The sequence below is a fragment of the Anser cygnoides genome, chromosome 4, assembly GCF_040182565.1.
Source record: "Anser cygnoides isolate HZ-2024a breed goose chromosome 4, Taihu_goose_T2T_genome, whole genome shotgun sequence".
In the NCBI taxonomy this organism is placed as follows: domain Eukaryota; kingdom Metazoa; phylum Chordata; class Aves; order Anseriformes; family Anatidae; genus Anser; species Anser cygnoides.
The window spans coordinates 48,633,554-48,649,287 of record NC_089876.1 but is presented as its reverse complement, the minus strand read 5'-3'; the positions used below and the strand labels follow the sequence as shown (position 1 = coordinate 48,649,287).

General features: G+C 37.9%; 1 protein-coding gene across 4 annotated transcripts in view; it reads right to left on the bottom strand.

Annotated features, from left to right (window-relative positions):
- The window catches only part of GUCY1A1 (guanylate cyclase 1 soluble subunit alpha 1), a 38,008-nt gene extending 22,696 nt beyond the window's left edge, over positions 1 to 15,312 (bottom strand). Inside the window, exons 1-2 of one of the 4 annotated variants that reach the window (XM_066996089.1) lie at positions 15,159 to 15,246; positions 13,379 to 13,519 (exon numbers count right to left, since the gene is read on the bottom strand). Coding sequence is in view for 1 of the 4 variants with exons in the window: in XM_048071858.2 (XP_047927815.1) it covers positions 15,159 to 15,161 (3 nt within the window). In the remaining 3 variants the exon portion in view is untranslated. Of the gene's footprint in view, positions 1 to 13,081; positions 13,290 to 13,378; positions 13,520 to 15,158 lie in introns of those variants that run through there. The other 3 variants (XM_048071856.2, XM_048071858.2, XM_066996090.1) reach the window with 3 other exon arrangements.
- Positions 15,313 to 15,734: the final 422 nt, after the last annotated feature.

Below are 15,734 nucleotides of genomic sequence, written 5' to 3'. Positions count from 1 at the left end.
CACTCTTCTTTCTGACAAGTCATCCCAATTCTGATCTATCTGTACCACAGACCACTTTAGAGAAGTGTTATTTTTCACTCCAAAGCACTGATTGCCTTTGTGTGCTATGCAAGCCTAGTTCCAGTAGCCTGATTGCCAGATTTAGCTCTCTTTGGGGCTATTTCTAAGAGACATATACTCACAACTCTTCTATAAATCATAGCATGCTTGATTTTGATAGGAAGGAGATACCACTGCACATACCAAACTATCTAGTGGAATCCCAGTGATTACTAAGCTATGTACAAAGTAGTAATGCAGTTATGATAAGATTAGACAAGTTATAGTGATCAACTTTTGGTTTAACAACCCAAACATTTTGCTAAATCCAAATTCAGTGTGGTAACTTATCACAGTCTCTGTCCTGTATAACTGTTTAGGACAAACTAAAAAAATCTATACCTTGTTTACAAGGAAGACTTTCTCCCCATATCATGTGGAATTTATTCACCTTTTTTCTTCATGGAATGTTTTAAGAAACAGAAAAATGCTATCAAGTGTTTTCTCTGTGCTACATGTCTTGCAGAGCGTGATCTGCTGCAAAACTAGACAGGTACCAAGCTAGGAGATGAATGAAGTAAGAATGTTGAATCATCCCTTTGTCCCCATTTTAATCAGCAGAAAATAACGTTCAGGAAATACAAAAGTAAACCTCAAAACTCTTAATGCATCTCACGTTAAGGTCATCATGAGACATACATTTATTCTAGTTTAAAATATTAACATTTGTAGGAGAACATCAAGCTCTGTACCTTGGCATAGAAACCAGTATTCCTGGAGACAGGCAAAACCCCTAGTTTTAAAGTATCACTGGATTTCTGATACTGATTTTGAGACTGACTCATTTCCCTCCAGTGGTTTGCAGCAAATCCCTGGATCCAAATATAGTCCTGGGAGAGGCCCAGACTCCAGATGTGAAAGCTATGTTGCAGCTACATCTCTGGTTTCAATTAAAGGCACAGGGGGAACCCTAATTACTGCCCCCATGTTTTGGCATGTAACTAAAGGAAGGACTGATTCCCAAATGTTGCTTATAAAATGTATATTTGTCATTTTAAGTATCACATGCACATTCATTCATAAATATTTTTCCTATGCTAGGACCAAATTACAGGGAGGCATGCTGAGAAGATAGCGTGGGAAAAATATTCTCTTCCTGTTAGTCAAAGCCTATCTGTGAAAACACTCCACAGCAAGCCCAGCAGGCAGTCTCTGTGCACCTGATTCTCAGCTCCCCCATCACGCTCTCAGGCAGAAACAGCAGTTCCTGGTTGTGGCATGTCCTCTCAACCTCACTGCTGGTCTGAGGCATGGGTAGTACCACCAGCTAAGTGGCTTGGAGTGGAGATACTATACTACCCATGGAAACCACCGCCGCCTTACTCTGGGGGAACTCCTAACTTTGCTCATGTTAGTCACGCGTTAGTTCTGAGGCAGAGCTAGATATAATTCACAAACAGTACAACCTGTTGTGTGTATCCGCAATAGATTATTTAATTTTTCTGAGTACTCCCAATATTGGACTGACATAATTGATTACACCAGAAGTATGCAAAGAGGGAAGCAAATGAAACAGAAGTGCTGCAGTGAGGACAAGCAATACCAAAAATATCTGAATTTCCAAAAATTGTTCTCACACTTCTAAAGGAGTATATTTTAAATATGGCATTTCCCTTTAATCTTCACTTGCAGTCCATGAAAGCACAAAATTTTAATGAGTGTCATAAGAAAGCAAATAATCAAATTTGTGTCTTCAGAACTCTTTCTGTCACTTCAAGAATTAAAGCTTGTCCTGCAGACATACAGTGTTCATGGCAATTAGGAGGAGTTAAATTAAATGCAAAGATCAAAGTCTTGCCCATAGTCAGTGGAATGTAAATTAGAATTTACAAAAGGTGAAGCACCGTGGCTCTAGAACATGAAGTAGTTGGCAATTGTTGTGGCTACAAATTCTTTTGAAACACATACTTAGAGATGAATCTCTCAAACTCACCAATACATATAGATTTACTCATTTTAGTAGACCTGTAACTTTGAGTGTCTCCAAACTCTGTTTTTTTTGTTTAGCTCATAGATTGGAAAGACTTTTTAGGAGCAAAGAAAATAAATAAAAAGGAAACAATTGTAATCTTCTGCAATAAAAATGAAATCTAATAAATTTGGGTGTTTTTCACTGAAATCTTTAGCTAGTATTCATGATTTATCCAGGACTGCTACATCTTCCATAATAAATGAAACAAACTTATTAGAAGTGCCAAATTTCTAATGCATGAAGTTACTTCTCCTTTGAGAACCATGGTCTGTATTAACTGTAAAGCATCTCTAGAGATGACAAAATAATTCTACTGCTTCTTCAGAGATACTTATCTTGCCGAGACTTTACATGATTGTATTCATCCAATTGAAGTTGAAGATGCATAACTGTTTACACAACTGGCACATATAACACCATTATTGTTACTCTTTTCCCAAAGATACTGGAATTGTCATAGAGGAATATAAAACACTGACTATTGTGTCTTATGACAGTGCAAACATTCCCTATGTGTTCACGGTTTTAAATTAAATTTTAGAGATTTTGGAGTATGTAAGATTTCTCTCTACTCTACAGATCTTGGAGAATTGTTTGAAAATTAGATCTGTGGAAAGCAAAGTGCTTCATCAGTAGATTTCAAGCACAGAGTTTTTAAACTTAATATTTGCCACCTGCAACTTGTGCTTACAACATCTGCAAGATCATTTTCACACTGAAAATCACTGACAAATGCCTTTCATACTTATTCATAGTTAAGCACTCATGCCAGCTCGCACTGAAGTCAATAACAACTTCTGTATATAGTAGGAATAGGATTAGACCCTACCAGTTCTGCCACTATTGTCACAGAAATACTGATTTGCATGTAGATGTGTGGATGTGATAGTAAATGCAGAACTGATCTCATTTAAGATTCTGGAAAAGTTAAATACTATACCTGGGAAGCTAACAGTGGAAACTTCTAATTAGTGAAGATGTTTTTTTCTGCAGCAGCAAAGTCATGGCCTTGTAATTTTTCAGATAGGAAACCAAAAAAATAAAATAAAATATAGCTCTTCAAGTGAAGAACTGTATTCAACCACGTTTTTTCACAGCCATCATGCAACTACTGACACTGCTTTAGCTAGAGCCCGAGGCAAAGAAAGCAGCTCTGAAGAAGAGGAAAAATCAGCCACTTCCCTAATTGTTCTCTTTCATGGTACCTGCAGGGCTGGACCAGAAGGCACCTTCCTTTTCAGTTAAATGGTTACAGATGTTTTCTGCTACAAAATGCGATTAAAATATTTTAAATAGCTGATTTGGCCATGCACACTGCAGATGAGTACCTTCATTTTTTATTTCACTGATTGGTCTGTCACTTTTCAGACAATGTGCTATTTTTAGAAAAGATTTGAGTGCACAAAGGCAGTGAATCTTACCTTTGTAAAGCACAGTTCCAAAGGATATCAGCACATCTTGTGAGACTGAATCCTCTAGGAATACATTACAATACCAATTTCACTGTTGAGTTGCTTAGTTGGTTTCTAATACTCCTTTGGAAAATGCAGCAGATACACATTTAAAGCAGGGAAAGATAGATAAGTGAATATATAAATATGTGATAAATGTGAATTTATATTTTATATAAAATGGCTTCTTTTTTCATTAAAATAATAAAACAAAGTAAAAGTGAGATGTTTTGTGAAATATTGGGCTTCCACACATGGTACGTTAATTTCTAAATGTTCAGTAGCTCTAAAGAACAGAGAAAAGATCTCTCCTTATATCCAAAGTGCTGTCAAATGAGAGAAACCTCAGTCAGTGTTGCTCTCCCAGTTATAACAGATGCATTTAGAAACATTTAGCATGTCCCAAACCATGCAATATACCAATTCAAGTACATTAGCCATTGAAATTCAGCTTTTTGTAGCAATATCAAATTTGAGTATTTAATCCCACAAAAATACAAATAGTATCTACCTTCCAGCATTTTTGAAATAGCACAGAAAAATATGCTTGGCTTAAAATGTTCCACTGAAATTGACTGGTATCTGTGGCAAGACTCTGTCCTGAGCAAGTATGTTTCCCCGAACCAGACCTGGAGAAATACAGAGAAAAGGGTGCTGCCAAGGGAAACAAAGCAGATTAAGAGATTTGTAGGAATGGAAATCCAAGAAAGGGTTAACAAAGAATACAGTGGAGAATCTCTGGTCAGGATGTACCAATCACTGGCTTTTAAATTCGTATACAAATTCAACATTTAATTTTGGAAATAAATTAAACGTATTTTAACCATAAGGATTCTCATGCTACTTTTCCCACAAACTCTCGTGACTTTCTGGGCAAGGTTCTTAGGTCTTTCTCCCATTTGGAAAATGCAGATAATTTTTCTATAAATCAAGGGAGGTGATTTCACCAGAGGACATAGATTTTTCAAAGGCAAGAATCACATGAAGAACTCTTACCAAACAATATGTTTGTTATCCAAACAAAACAGCTTCTGTGATGCAGAACCTGAGCATTGTGCACAGTATGAACCATAGCTTAAGTTTCCTAGAGTTATTCTATGAAGAGCACCTACAACAGACCATGGTTCCTGATCTCACAACCTGTTTAACTGCATTATCTGCAATATTAACTTCACTGCATACTTACTGAAGTCTGAAAGATCAAAGCTCTGCTCCATTTCTCAGATAGCATAGTCTTTTTCATTTATCATAACATTATTTTACAATATCTGCCATTCTTTATTATGTGAAGGAGAAAAAGGAGAGAAGGGAGATAAAAACAGGAAAAGGAACAAGGAAGAAAAAAACGCAAGAAAGTAGAGAAGGGAGCCTATAGAAGGACATGAGGATTAAAAATCTGTAAGAAAGAAGGAAAACATAGGCAACAGAACAGAACAATTTGCAAAAGCATAGACTGTTCTCTTACTGATATATTGCTTTTTCTGCACTACAAATTCACTGAAGTACACTGGGTATTTATGCAAATCATTTGTCTGTAGTCTTCAGTAAAGCCATTAGAAAATGTTGAAATGATAATATCAATGAACTTTTCCGCAATATTTTAGATTTTAGGGGATGTTGTTGTTGTTACAGTTTGTGTTTCAACCAACTTTGTTGGTTGTATATTATTCTCAGATGCAGAATCATATACAGAAGGATACAAGTTTATCACCCTGCTTTGGCTCCAAAGATCGAAGTTCTACTTTCAGTGTTTTGTCTCACTATCGTCTAATGGGAGGCAGGGAGTGACATACCTTGTTTTCCTGCACTGCTTAATGTGGTAACCTGGTGTTAAAAAGAAGGAAGAATTTTCTAGACTTGACATTTCATATGTTATTTTCTAGTATTTTGTTTTAAATGGCATTGGTTTGTGAGTTAAAGGCAAGATACACATTTTAGCTGATTTAAGATTTCATAGTTTTACATTTTATTTTGTAAAGGTATTTATTTCACTTTTCTTTTGTATGTCTATAAGGAATCTTTCTTTTCTCCATCAGGCCTTCTGAGACACCATTTAGTGCTGCACACACATCTGAGACACCAAGACAGAAATACTACTTACCTGGCTTCCTTAAAGGCTGAGACCTCCAACCTAGTGAGGCAGCATGAGACTGCGCTACTGTTAGCAATTACCAATAATTGCAAGCCACACCTTCCTCCCACTGTGGCACCACAGAAGGTAGGAAACTGTAACTTCACCCAGTTCATAGTTTAAAGTATGGTAATTTATGCTTCGGTGCTGGGAGTCTTTGGGTTTCAGTCCTCAGGCAAAATAAACAAGGAACAGAGTCTTGCTTTAGAGGCTAATGCTCCAAATGAGAGCGTCAGGTAAAGAGAAGTAGCACCACATAGGAATGTGGAAATGACAACTGACCAACAGATACAATGTGCCAGTCATTCTTGAAGGCCTTAATCTGAACCCTGAAGTAGCAGGCAAGGACTATAGAGGATCTGGGCTGCATTGCCTTTACTGAGGTAACAGGGTCATCTCAGATTTATTTAATTATGAACCAATACTAATATCAAGTGTAATTGTTAAACACCTTTGTCTCAGCACTTCAGCTTCTGCAATGATAGATAAACTACATAGATATTGTAAGAAACACTTGAAGTCCCACATCAAAAGTCTTTCGAGTACTATTTCTCACTAAAATGTTAAAGAACACCCACTCAGTATTTACTATTTTCTAAACCTTTAAAATAGGCACGCCACCCCCAAACACCTGCTTTTTCATTATATTAAGGAACCACATTAATTTCAAAAATCTTACCACAGGGGAGATTGGAATAATAAGCACATCTCTATACAAAGATCTGCTTAAGTGGTTCAGCAAGCTGTCACAGACTCTCCTAAGTTTTTATACAAGGTCAGGTGTAAGCTGAAGTTCAAGGCAAAAACAATTTTAAAATAAACTTTTATGAGGGTTATGCAGGGGCCAGATAATAGGATGTCTCCAACTTGCAATGTTGCATACTGGTACTCTGAATAGTAGCTCTAAGACAGCAGAGAAAACAATTCAGTTGTTTCAGACGTGTAAGGACAGGGAGAGGGGACAGTGAACTGTGGGATAAAAACATAAAAATAAACCAAAAATCAAATTCTAGCCCTAGCAAGTCCATATGTACTCAGATTAGTACTTCAAATAGATTTTGAATTATTATTATATTGAAAATAAATGCTCCTGTGACTGGAAGGTTAAATTTATTGTTAACTGAGTTCTTGATAACTGAAATCCCATAACAAGTAATAATTTCCACCTAGGTGTTTGTCTATATGTACAGAAAGATGATGCTACACAGGAAGTTCCCTATTTTTCTAGGGATATGATATTTCACAATGAAAAGAGAGACCATGTGTATAGTTCGGGCAAAGGGAGGGAATGATAGGCATGAGTTTCTAGAGGACATAACCAGAGACCTAAGGTTAAGGATGAAGAGAGGTAGTACACCTTTTGTGAAGAATTCATGAAGAATTTCCTGCCAAGATCAACTATCTTGGTATTTTGGAGCACCTGGAAACACCATGAATCTTGCAGAGTTTGTGCTCTCAGCAGGTAAAAAATGGGGAGGAAAGAAAGTTTTCTCCACTGTATATATATAGTCTTCCTTTCCATGAAGTCAGAAACTTTTGGTATTTCTCTTTACAACTTAGGTGATGCTGAAAATTCAAAATATATGTTTTAAATATTTGTGCCAGGTAGTTTCCAATGAGACAAACGCACTAACTTTCCAAGTATCCAGTGGCAATAAAGGATTGAAGTTCTTGCAACATATTTATGTTGTAAACCTTTGCTCTGAGCTTTCAACTCTGTTTATAACTAGCATCTAAATACTGTACTGCCCGTTATATTTCAAACTGACAAAAGAAGCACATTGCTAACTAATGTAGCTTCTTTGCTAAAAGCTAGATTACCAAATCTAAGTTAGGAATAAATATCTGAATTAATTTATTAATATTTGACTAAAGATTATGAGTGTTTTCCATGTTTGTAGAGTGACAGTAGGGAGACAAACCAGCGAGCATAAAAATTCCTGTATATTTATTCCACTGTTAGATAGACCGGCCATTTAGAACACAGTACATTGCAGCAACTGCAATAAAGTCTAACTGTATTTTTTTTAATATATCAAGCCCTTTTGCTGCTTTTCTGGCAGTACTGTTCTCATTTTAGTTTATCTCATTTTTTCCCTATTTCAATTTTTGCTAATGAAAATGTTCCCAAAGCATGGGCAAAGATGGATGTTCTTTTCTAGCTTTTGCTACATGTAGATCATAATCCTGTATTCCTTCAGTACCCCTCCCTTTTCACCAATTCAAATCCTACTTGAAAAGATACTTCTACCTTTTAATTCCTCTTTATCGTTTAAATATATTTTTGCTTAAAACTTATTGTGTAGAACTGGAAATCATTTTCAAAGAGAAACTGGAAGATATTATTAAATCATATTTCATATACTATATTAATCAACAGATAAAACAGTTTTTACTCTTGCTTCCTAGTGCCAGACTCTACTCTTCTATGAGAATAATATTTTTTCTGTCACGATGCCCACCATTATCTCAAGCGTGGTATACTTGCACATTTTAAACTCTAAGCTGTGACTCCATTGGTTCTAAAATTTACCATTGATATGGTCAACAACCTTTTCCCACATATACTTGACTATCATGCCGCATCTCTTGCGGATCTGGAGCACATGACATACAGAGTAAGTGTAGAGCTGATCTAAGCTAATGCTAATTTTCAGATCAGCTGTAGATTTTCAGTGTCAAACTATATACATAGTCTCTGCCTCATGAGCCTATTAAAACGTTTTGAAAGCCATACCTAACCCATGACTCAAAGATGCATCTACTCTATAGTATTTCATTTCCACCACACAACCAAACATTGTTTTGTCTGGGAAAGGAACTACTGCATTACATTTCAGCAATCAAGTAGAATACCATTCAGTTAGTGAGACTGATGCTTGATCAACATATGAAAATTTTTATGGAGCCTTTGCTTACACTGAAATACCGTTATTTAACCTTCTGTCTGATGAGTTTATCTTTGGACAGGTTTCTCAACTGAGAAATTATGCCAATGTCATCTTGTGTCCTGCTGGAGTTGCTGTTTTTTCTCTATCACTGTTGCTAGGTGTATTATTTGTTTATTTTAACTTCCCAGAAGGCCCAAATTAAGATCAGGACCATATACAGATATATAGTAAAAGATGATATTTGACTTGAAGGGGTTGCCCTCTGAATAGCTAAGACAGAAAAACTGGATATGAAAGGAAGTGTTACTATGCCTCTTTTAGAAGTGGGAAATGAGGCATGCTGCAGATCACAAAAGAAAGACTGCAGCTGAACTAAGAAGTAAATCCAGATCTCTTGAACAGAGTTGCACAAGTTTTTTGGGATAGAAGATCATTAGATCTGAGTGATTTGCAAAAATCATTGGTAAGATTTGACCTTACTTCTATTTGCATACAGATTTTAGAATAAATACGGGAAAGAAACACTTGCACATTCCTACAAGTGAAATTCAAATAGTTTTTGCAGATAGATTCATAGAAGCATGCAGGTGCTATATATAAAAGCAGAACAAGGAATGTATCCTCATCGTATAACTTTGTGCCTAACACACACCAGGGTTAACTTCATTTTCTCATTTCAGAAGGCCTTGCAATTGCTTATAAGAAAGGCATTTCCTCTTGGCTGGTTTTATTAATATCATGCAACACATTTGGGAAGCTTTAACTTCAACTGCATCAAAATAAGCATTTAATTCAATCTACAATTAATTGTAATTATTCCTGTCTTGATTTCCTGGACATTTTGAGGGGAAAATTTGGTACCATATTCACCAAAAGCCTTGTTAAGTTTCTTAAGCCCCAAGACTATCCTTCTCTTCATACCATTCTTCCCTTGTGAATGTCTAAAATCCTACCTTTAAACATGCTTTGTGGATTAATGGTTATTTGCACCACAATCTGAACAGGTTTTCAGTTCCCTGAATATTTTTTCCTCAACAAGAGGCCAATGGTTTCGTACTCTCAGCTTACTAGTGCAAATGGGTAACTATGAAGACAATTTAGGCAAAAATAAAAAAAAAGGGGGGGAATTAAAAGTTAGATTGATGCATGCTTTCTCCGAAGACATGGAAATTTTGCCATTTTTAGCAGTGCTATTTAAAACAGCAACTGTAATAAGTATTTTAGCCTCCAGAGTGCCTGCAGTCAAGACTACGGAGCCACACAGCTATTAGTATAAGCAGACACCCCTCCCTATCAACAAGAAAGCAACTGAGTGTATTGTCTTCTGTCTTCAAATCATACAAGTAATTACCAGGAAATGCAAAAACCCAATTTTTCCAAGCAACAAACTGGAAATCTTGCTGAGGTGTTCTGCAATTGCCTTTTACTAATGCTCTTTCGTGTGTGAAGGGTTTCTGCATTTGCCGAAGAGGGAAATCAGCTCTCCCTGAACAGCTTTTGTCAGTTTCCATCTGTATCAAGCGCCAAGTGAAATGCAAGGTTAAAATGAAATTAAACACATGTTTACTTTGGTGAGCATTAGAAAGGCAGTTGCCACTGTACAACATATTCCCATTTAATATACCATAGAAAAAAACGTTCTTGGGATCTCAAAAACTACCATGCTGTTGTTGATTAAAAGTGGAAAGTTTAGCAGCAACCCCTGTATGCGTCATTGCAGAAACCATGTTTTATCGCATCCTCTGGAATCTGTGACATTCTAGAATTATGCTGCACTAAGACTACCAGGAGGATTCCCACAAAATACAGTTTCTGAAAAGAATGTTTTATTTTCATTCTGAATACCTTAGAACGGGGCTAAGGAAGAGATTTACTTCATTAATACACGTTTGTTTCAATTTCCATTTGTGGAAAAAATTAAATGATTTGAGCACATTGCCTTATAGCAAGAAAATTTTACTCACACTGAAACAGCTGGATGACTTGCATGGGATATTCCCTGTAACTGTAATACAAATAGCTGTCTAAGGGCTAGATTCCACAATGCTTGATAAAATCTTTGGAACTGTCTCCAGCCTCTTCCATGATGATGAGCACACCCTGCTTTCTAGATTACAATCCACACAATTAAAGCTCTCTTCCTGAGCCACTGCATGGCTGACCTATTTTCTATATGGACTTAGCTGAAACAATCAATGGGCATAGCCATGCGTAAAGTGCAAGTCATAGGCAAACAGTCCCTAAAGAGAGTTTCAGAGAGCTCTGGGCACCATAGGCCCATGCTGGGGTGCAATTCTTCAGGCATTTTTCGCCTTGTCTTATGGCAGAGGAAAAAGTCTCTTTGGCACTCAAGCAGGGACAGTATTTGTAGCATTTGCTACACATTCAGGCAGAAACACACAAGCGCAAGATACAGTCATAGGGGGTCTCATGAAAAAAGTGCCCTCTCAGAAATAATAGATAAGGTCACTACTTGCTTATTATCTAGGCTCAGTGAGTTGCCTGTGGGAAATCACCCTACTGGTGCTGGCTTGCATCAGGCGCTGGCTTGTTTGAATACTACTAGCAGGGCACCATTCTCTTGAAAGAGCTACTTCTAGAATGAATATGCAAGGAGAAAAATCAATTCACAGCTTAGCTCTAAGTAACACAACTGAACTAATTTAGTTAGAGCAGTGAAATTAAGAATCATGAAATCAAAAATAATGGTAATACTGCCAGGTTCAAGAAGCAGGGAAGGTGCCTAACAGCCTCTGAACTATGGAAGGGGACATTTCAATAAATAAGAATGTTAGTTAGAATACTCTGCAGTTAGATGTGAAAGCTGTAATCTTAGCAGAAGCATTAATTCCACCTAACAAAACTATCATATCATATCATAAGAAATATGAATGAAAAATAAATGCAAGTGAATGTCACAAAACACTGTTCTCTGGTAGGGTGAGATTATTCTAAAGGTCAAAGGTCTGTCTGTGGAAGCCCTAAACCTCAAATCTACTTGGGGTCTGCCACAATGAACAGGACTTGATGAAATCTCTCTATAGTGAAGCAAAACTAATCCCTATAGAATATCTGTGCTCTGATTTAATGTCATGAAGCAGCATAACAACTGACAGCAGTGGAACTTGCCCTCCTTAACAAACTAAACTAAAATAAACTAAAATAGTAGACATCAGATTGATCTAAACTCCACATCTACAAAAATAAAGGATACAGTATGAGACATAGGGCATAAATGAGGAGTTAAAATAACTAGGATACACTAGCACCGATCTAAGAGTGGCATCACCTGAGTAAGACAACCTAAAAACTGGAAGAACATGTTACCAAATGAGTGGCAATCTATACTTGTGTTACAAGTAAAAGGCTTCATTAGGTATATTAACGTGGTCTTTTCATTTCGTTTATAGTAATCAATAAGCAAAACCCTAATAATAATAAAAAACCCTGTTGTCCTTAGCAAATTTTCCTGTCTTTATTACAAAATAAAAAAAAAAATCAGTGGTTTTACCCCTAACTGAAAGCCCTAGCCTTAGCTCATTGATGCATGCACATAAGTACTATTGGAATTTTAAATTCAAATATATATTAGTACCCTGTCCTGAACAGTGTTGCTTTCTTGAACAAAGGCTTATACTTGAATACTGATTTTAAAATATCGTACCTATCCAATGAGAGACTTGATTCTCTACCACTGGTACCACTGGTCATGGAAGACCACGACCTCTAAATAAATGCAATGAATTGCAACAAACACATAAAGATCTTAAAAAATGAAATTGTACAGAATGCACAAGGAACTCCAGCAAAGAAAGTCTAATTAAAGTCCTGAATAGCTTAATTTCCATTTGCTAATACAACAGGCAAGGTCAAATATAACAATCTCTAGATATCATTAAATAAATAAATCCTTAAAACATATCCTGTCATTTCCAATAGCTATTTTAAAACACTCTTTAAAACCTACATAGAAGTTTTCTTCAATAAATAAGCTTTTATAAAAAATGCAAACCTGATGCTTGTCTACAGAGTAGAAAGAAAATATGACTAAATACCTTCCAATACATATTTCCTTTCTGAAAACTTAGAATTTTGTATTTGTTTCTCTGGATTACAGAGGAGCTTGATATTGTTTTTTAAAAAAAAATATTTAATTTACAACATCTCTTGGTGTAACAACTCATTTCAGTTAAAAGGAAAATAGCTGTATTTGGTACAAAATCTACCTTGAGTGCTTGGATTGCTTGCTTTGCTTCTCATCATTATTTTAAAATTTCAAACATAGCATTCATCTTCATAATGGCTGTGATATTTTACCTTTTAGTACATGGCATAGCCAGGTTTTGACTATTACCGATATTTTGAGTATTATATTTTATTATAAACTCTTATTTATGTTTTGATTTCACTATGGGATCTGTTTTGAAACAGACTGTCATATAATGGTTAAAGACATTTTTAAATAAACATCAATCAGAATAAGATAAATATATAACATTTTAGTACTTATTTCTATGGACACAATACAAATACTAACCTTGACTTCTCATTTTTAAAGTTTTTTTGCATCAAAACCTCAATTGAATAATCTATCTGAATAGTCAGACAGCAACTGAACCAGTGGGAGAAAGGATGGTGAGCGATTTTATTGATTACATCCAAAAAAAAAAAAAAGGATAAAAACCACTGTAGAACTACATTCCTTTGTTTCTCCTGCAATGTTTGCCTCATGATCTTGCACTGTCATGACTCATAGTAGCTGTAGGCTACATAATTCCACAAAACAAACAAAAACAAGAGATCTCAAGATGTGATTTCCTTTCTCCTTCCTTACTTTTCCTGGATGCTTTGGGTCAGCATGATATCAGCAATTGCTTTTCTCTTCTGAGAATGTGGAGTGTAAAGTCACTGTTACAGTATTCCTCATGCTTCCTTAAAATCATCTAGTTCATTTAAGGGTCTTGCTGTTGGCAAACTAAAGAGAAAAGTCATAAGAGCTATGAATGTATGGCCATACGTAGTTCTCCAAAGCAATGCAATCCAAGCAAGAAACTTCCCTACAATGAAGAGAACATCCCATGCATTTCTAACACATTTGCACATATTCTCTGGTTGCTTCAATCACCTGTTCTCTGATTAATTACACAAAATAGTCTGTTACTGGAATCTCTTTCTAGCATGGACTGTCATCACCTTTTGTTCTTAACGCTAGAAAAGCAGTAGACCTATTTATGTGATTTAAAGTGCATGTTTCCTTGCTCCTACTTTCTGTAATTTGGAAACAAATCATCTTAGCATAACTACAAGAAAAGGGAGTGGCTCTACTGGGATTTTTGCTTTAGGAAAAGCTATACAATTAGGCCATTTCCAAACAAGTAAAACACTTTATTCTACTAACAAAGACAGTTGAACATTTGCACTTGTTTTGTTACAATTCACATTTATGAGAAACTGCTCATTACATTTTTTCTGTTACTAGAGTCTGACTAGAGACTTCACCATGAAAAAAAGTGAATAAAAATTTATTTTCCCCTACTAGTATCTCAACTATCAAAAGTCTTACTGTTTCTTTTTAGACCATCTCATATGCAGCATATTGTAAACTGCAGCCCAGTGAAACTGGATGGGCTCAATACAGCATTACAAACCACTTCATTGCACTGCAGTACTCATTTGACCAATGCTACATCTTTGCTTAGGACTTTTTCCTTTTCCTCTTAATTCATCCTTCATGCATAAATAAGCCATTTCACTACACACACAGAGTAAGCGACCAGCTCTAAAAATACAGCCATTTTAGGAGTAGCATTGGATCAAGCTTGATAGAGTACATAAGATGTATAAAAGTGCTCCTTTACATTAGAAACAAAAACTTTTCAAGTGTCTCAAATGTTTATACACAGAGATGATTTTATAAAGGAACTCCACTAGGCCTAGGCTAATAATGTTCCCTGGATTTGAGCCACAGACACAGCTAGCTCTAGCCATGCAGACAAGGAATTACGAGCCTACAGTTTTGAGAAGGAAAGAAGAAAAAAAGAAAAGAAAAAGAGAAAAAAATCTGAAAAAAGAGTTAAGCTGTGAAAATCGACTGCAAAAATGAATTGCCAATCATAAGGAATGCAATGCCAGAAAATGAAATAAATGCAAAAGTGAAGTTATTGTTAGAGCATTAAGCATGTGATTAAGTATGAGGCTTGTGGCTAATTCATGAAGTGCAGCGACATGAATTACTCTGAGAACAAGATAAGAAACCTTGCCTAATTGTAAGGCAACGAAAGTAGCCTGAATGGTTTCAAGTAGCTCGACGGGCACTATCAGCTGGCAAATTCTTGGAGAGCCTCACCACGCACAAAGGCCGCCCGAGTGCCCCTGGCGGCTCCAGCCCCCGGCAAGCCCCCCGCCCCGCACCGCCCCGCACCGCCACCCGAGCCGCCAGCACCGCAGCGCCGCGGGGCCGGGGGTGCTGAGCGGGTGCTGAGCGGGTGCTGAGCGGGGGCACCCCGCGCCCCCTGGCTCCCGGCGCTCAGTCCCCGCTGCCCCAGCTCCCCGCTGCTCGCCCCGTCCCAGCGCTGTCCAGGGTCCCCGCGGGCACTCACCGCTCCCTCACTCACCATGCCGCGGGGCCGCTGCCGCTCCCCGGCGCCGCCAAGGTGTATTTGGGGAGCGGGCGCGGCGCGGCGGCGGGGCCGCCCGGGCGGGCGGGCGGAGGCCGGGCGGGAGGGGCCTCCCCGCAGACCCAATCAGGGCCCGCACGGGCGGCCCCGAGCCCCGGGCCCCGAGCCGCGGCGGGGGACCGGGGAGGGGGTGCGCGGCCCCCGCCGCCCCGAGCCGCCCGGGCGCAGGAGCACGGCTTGCTCCGGGCCGCGGCTCCCGGCTGCCGGTCCCGCGTGGGCAGCGACCAGGCTGTTGGTGCCTTTCCCAGACCAGAATCTTTCTGAACGCTCCCCAGCGTGGCACTCGGGTGCTACCGTGTTTGTTCCCTTTGCACTTTTGCCACCACAGCCTTCATTTACTTGGTGCTGGGGATACCCTACATCGTTATGCGTTCCATGATACATACGTTTTTACTGTAGCTATCTGACTACTGCAGCCAGTAGCTCAGCAATGACGGAAGGGAAACAATACCTTTCCAAACAAAAATAAGCACAGGAAAGAAGAAGAATTCAAACGATTTCACAACATTGGAG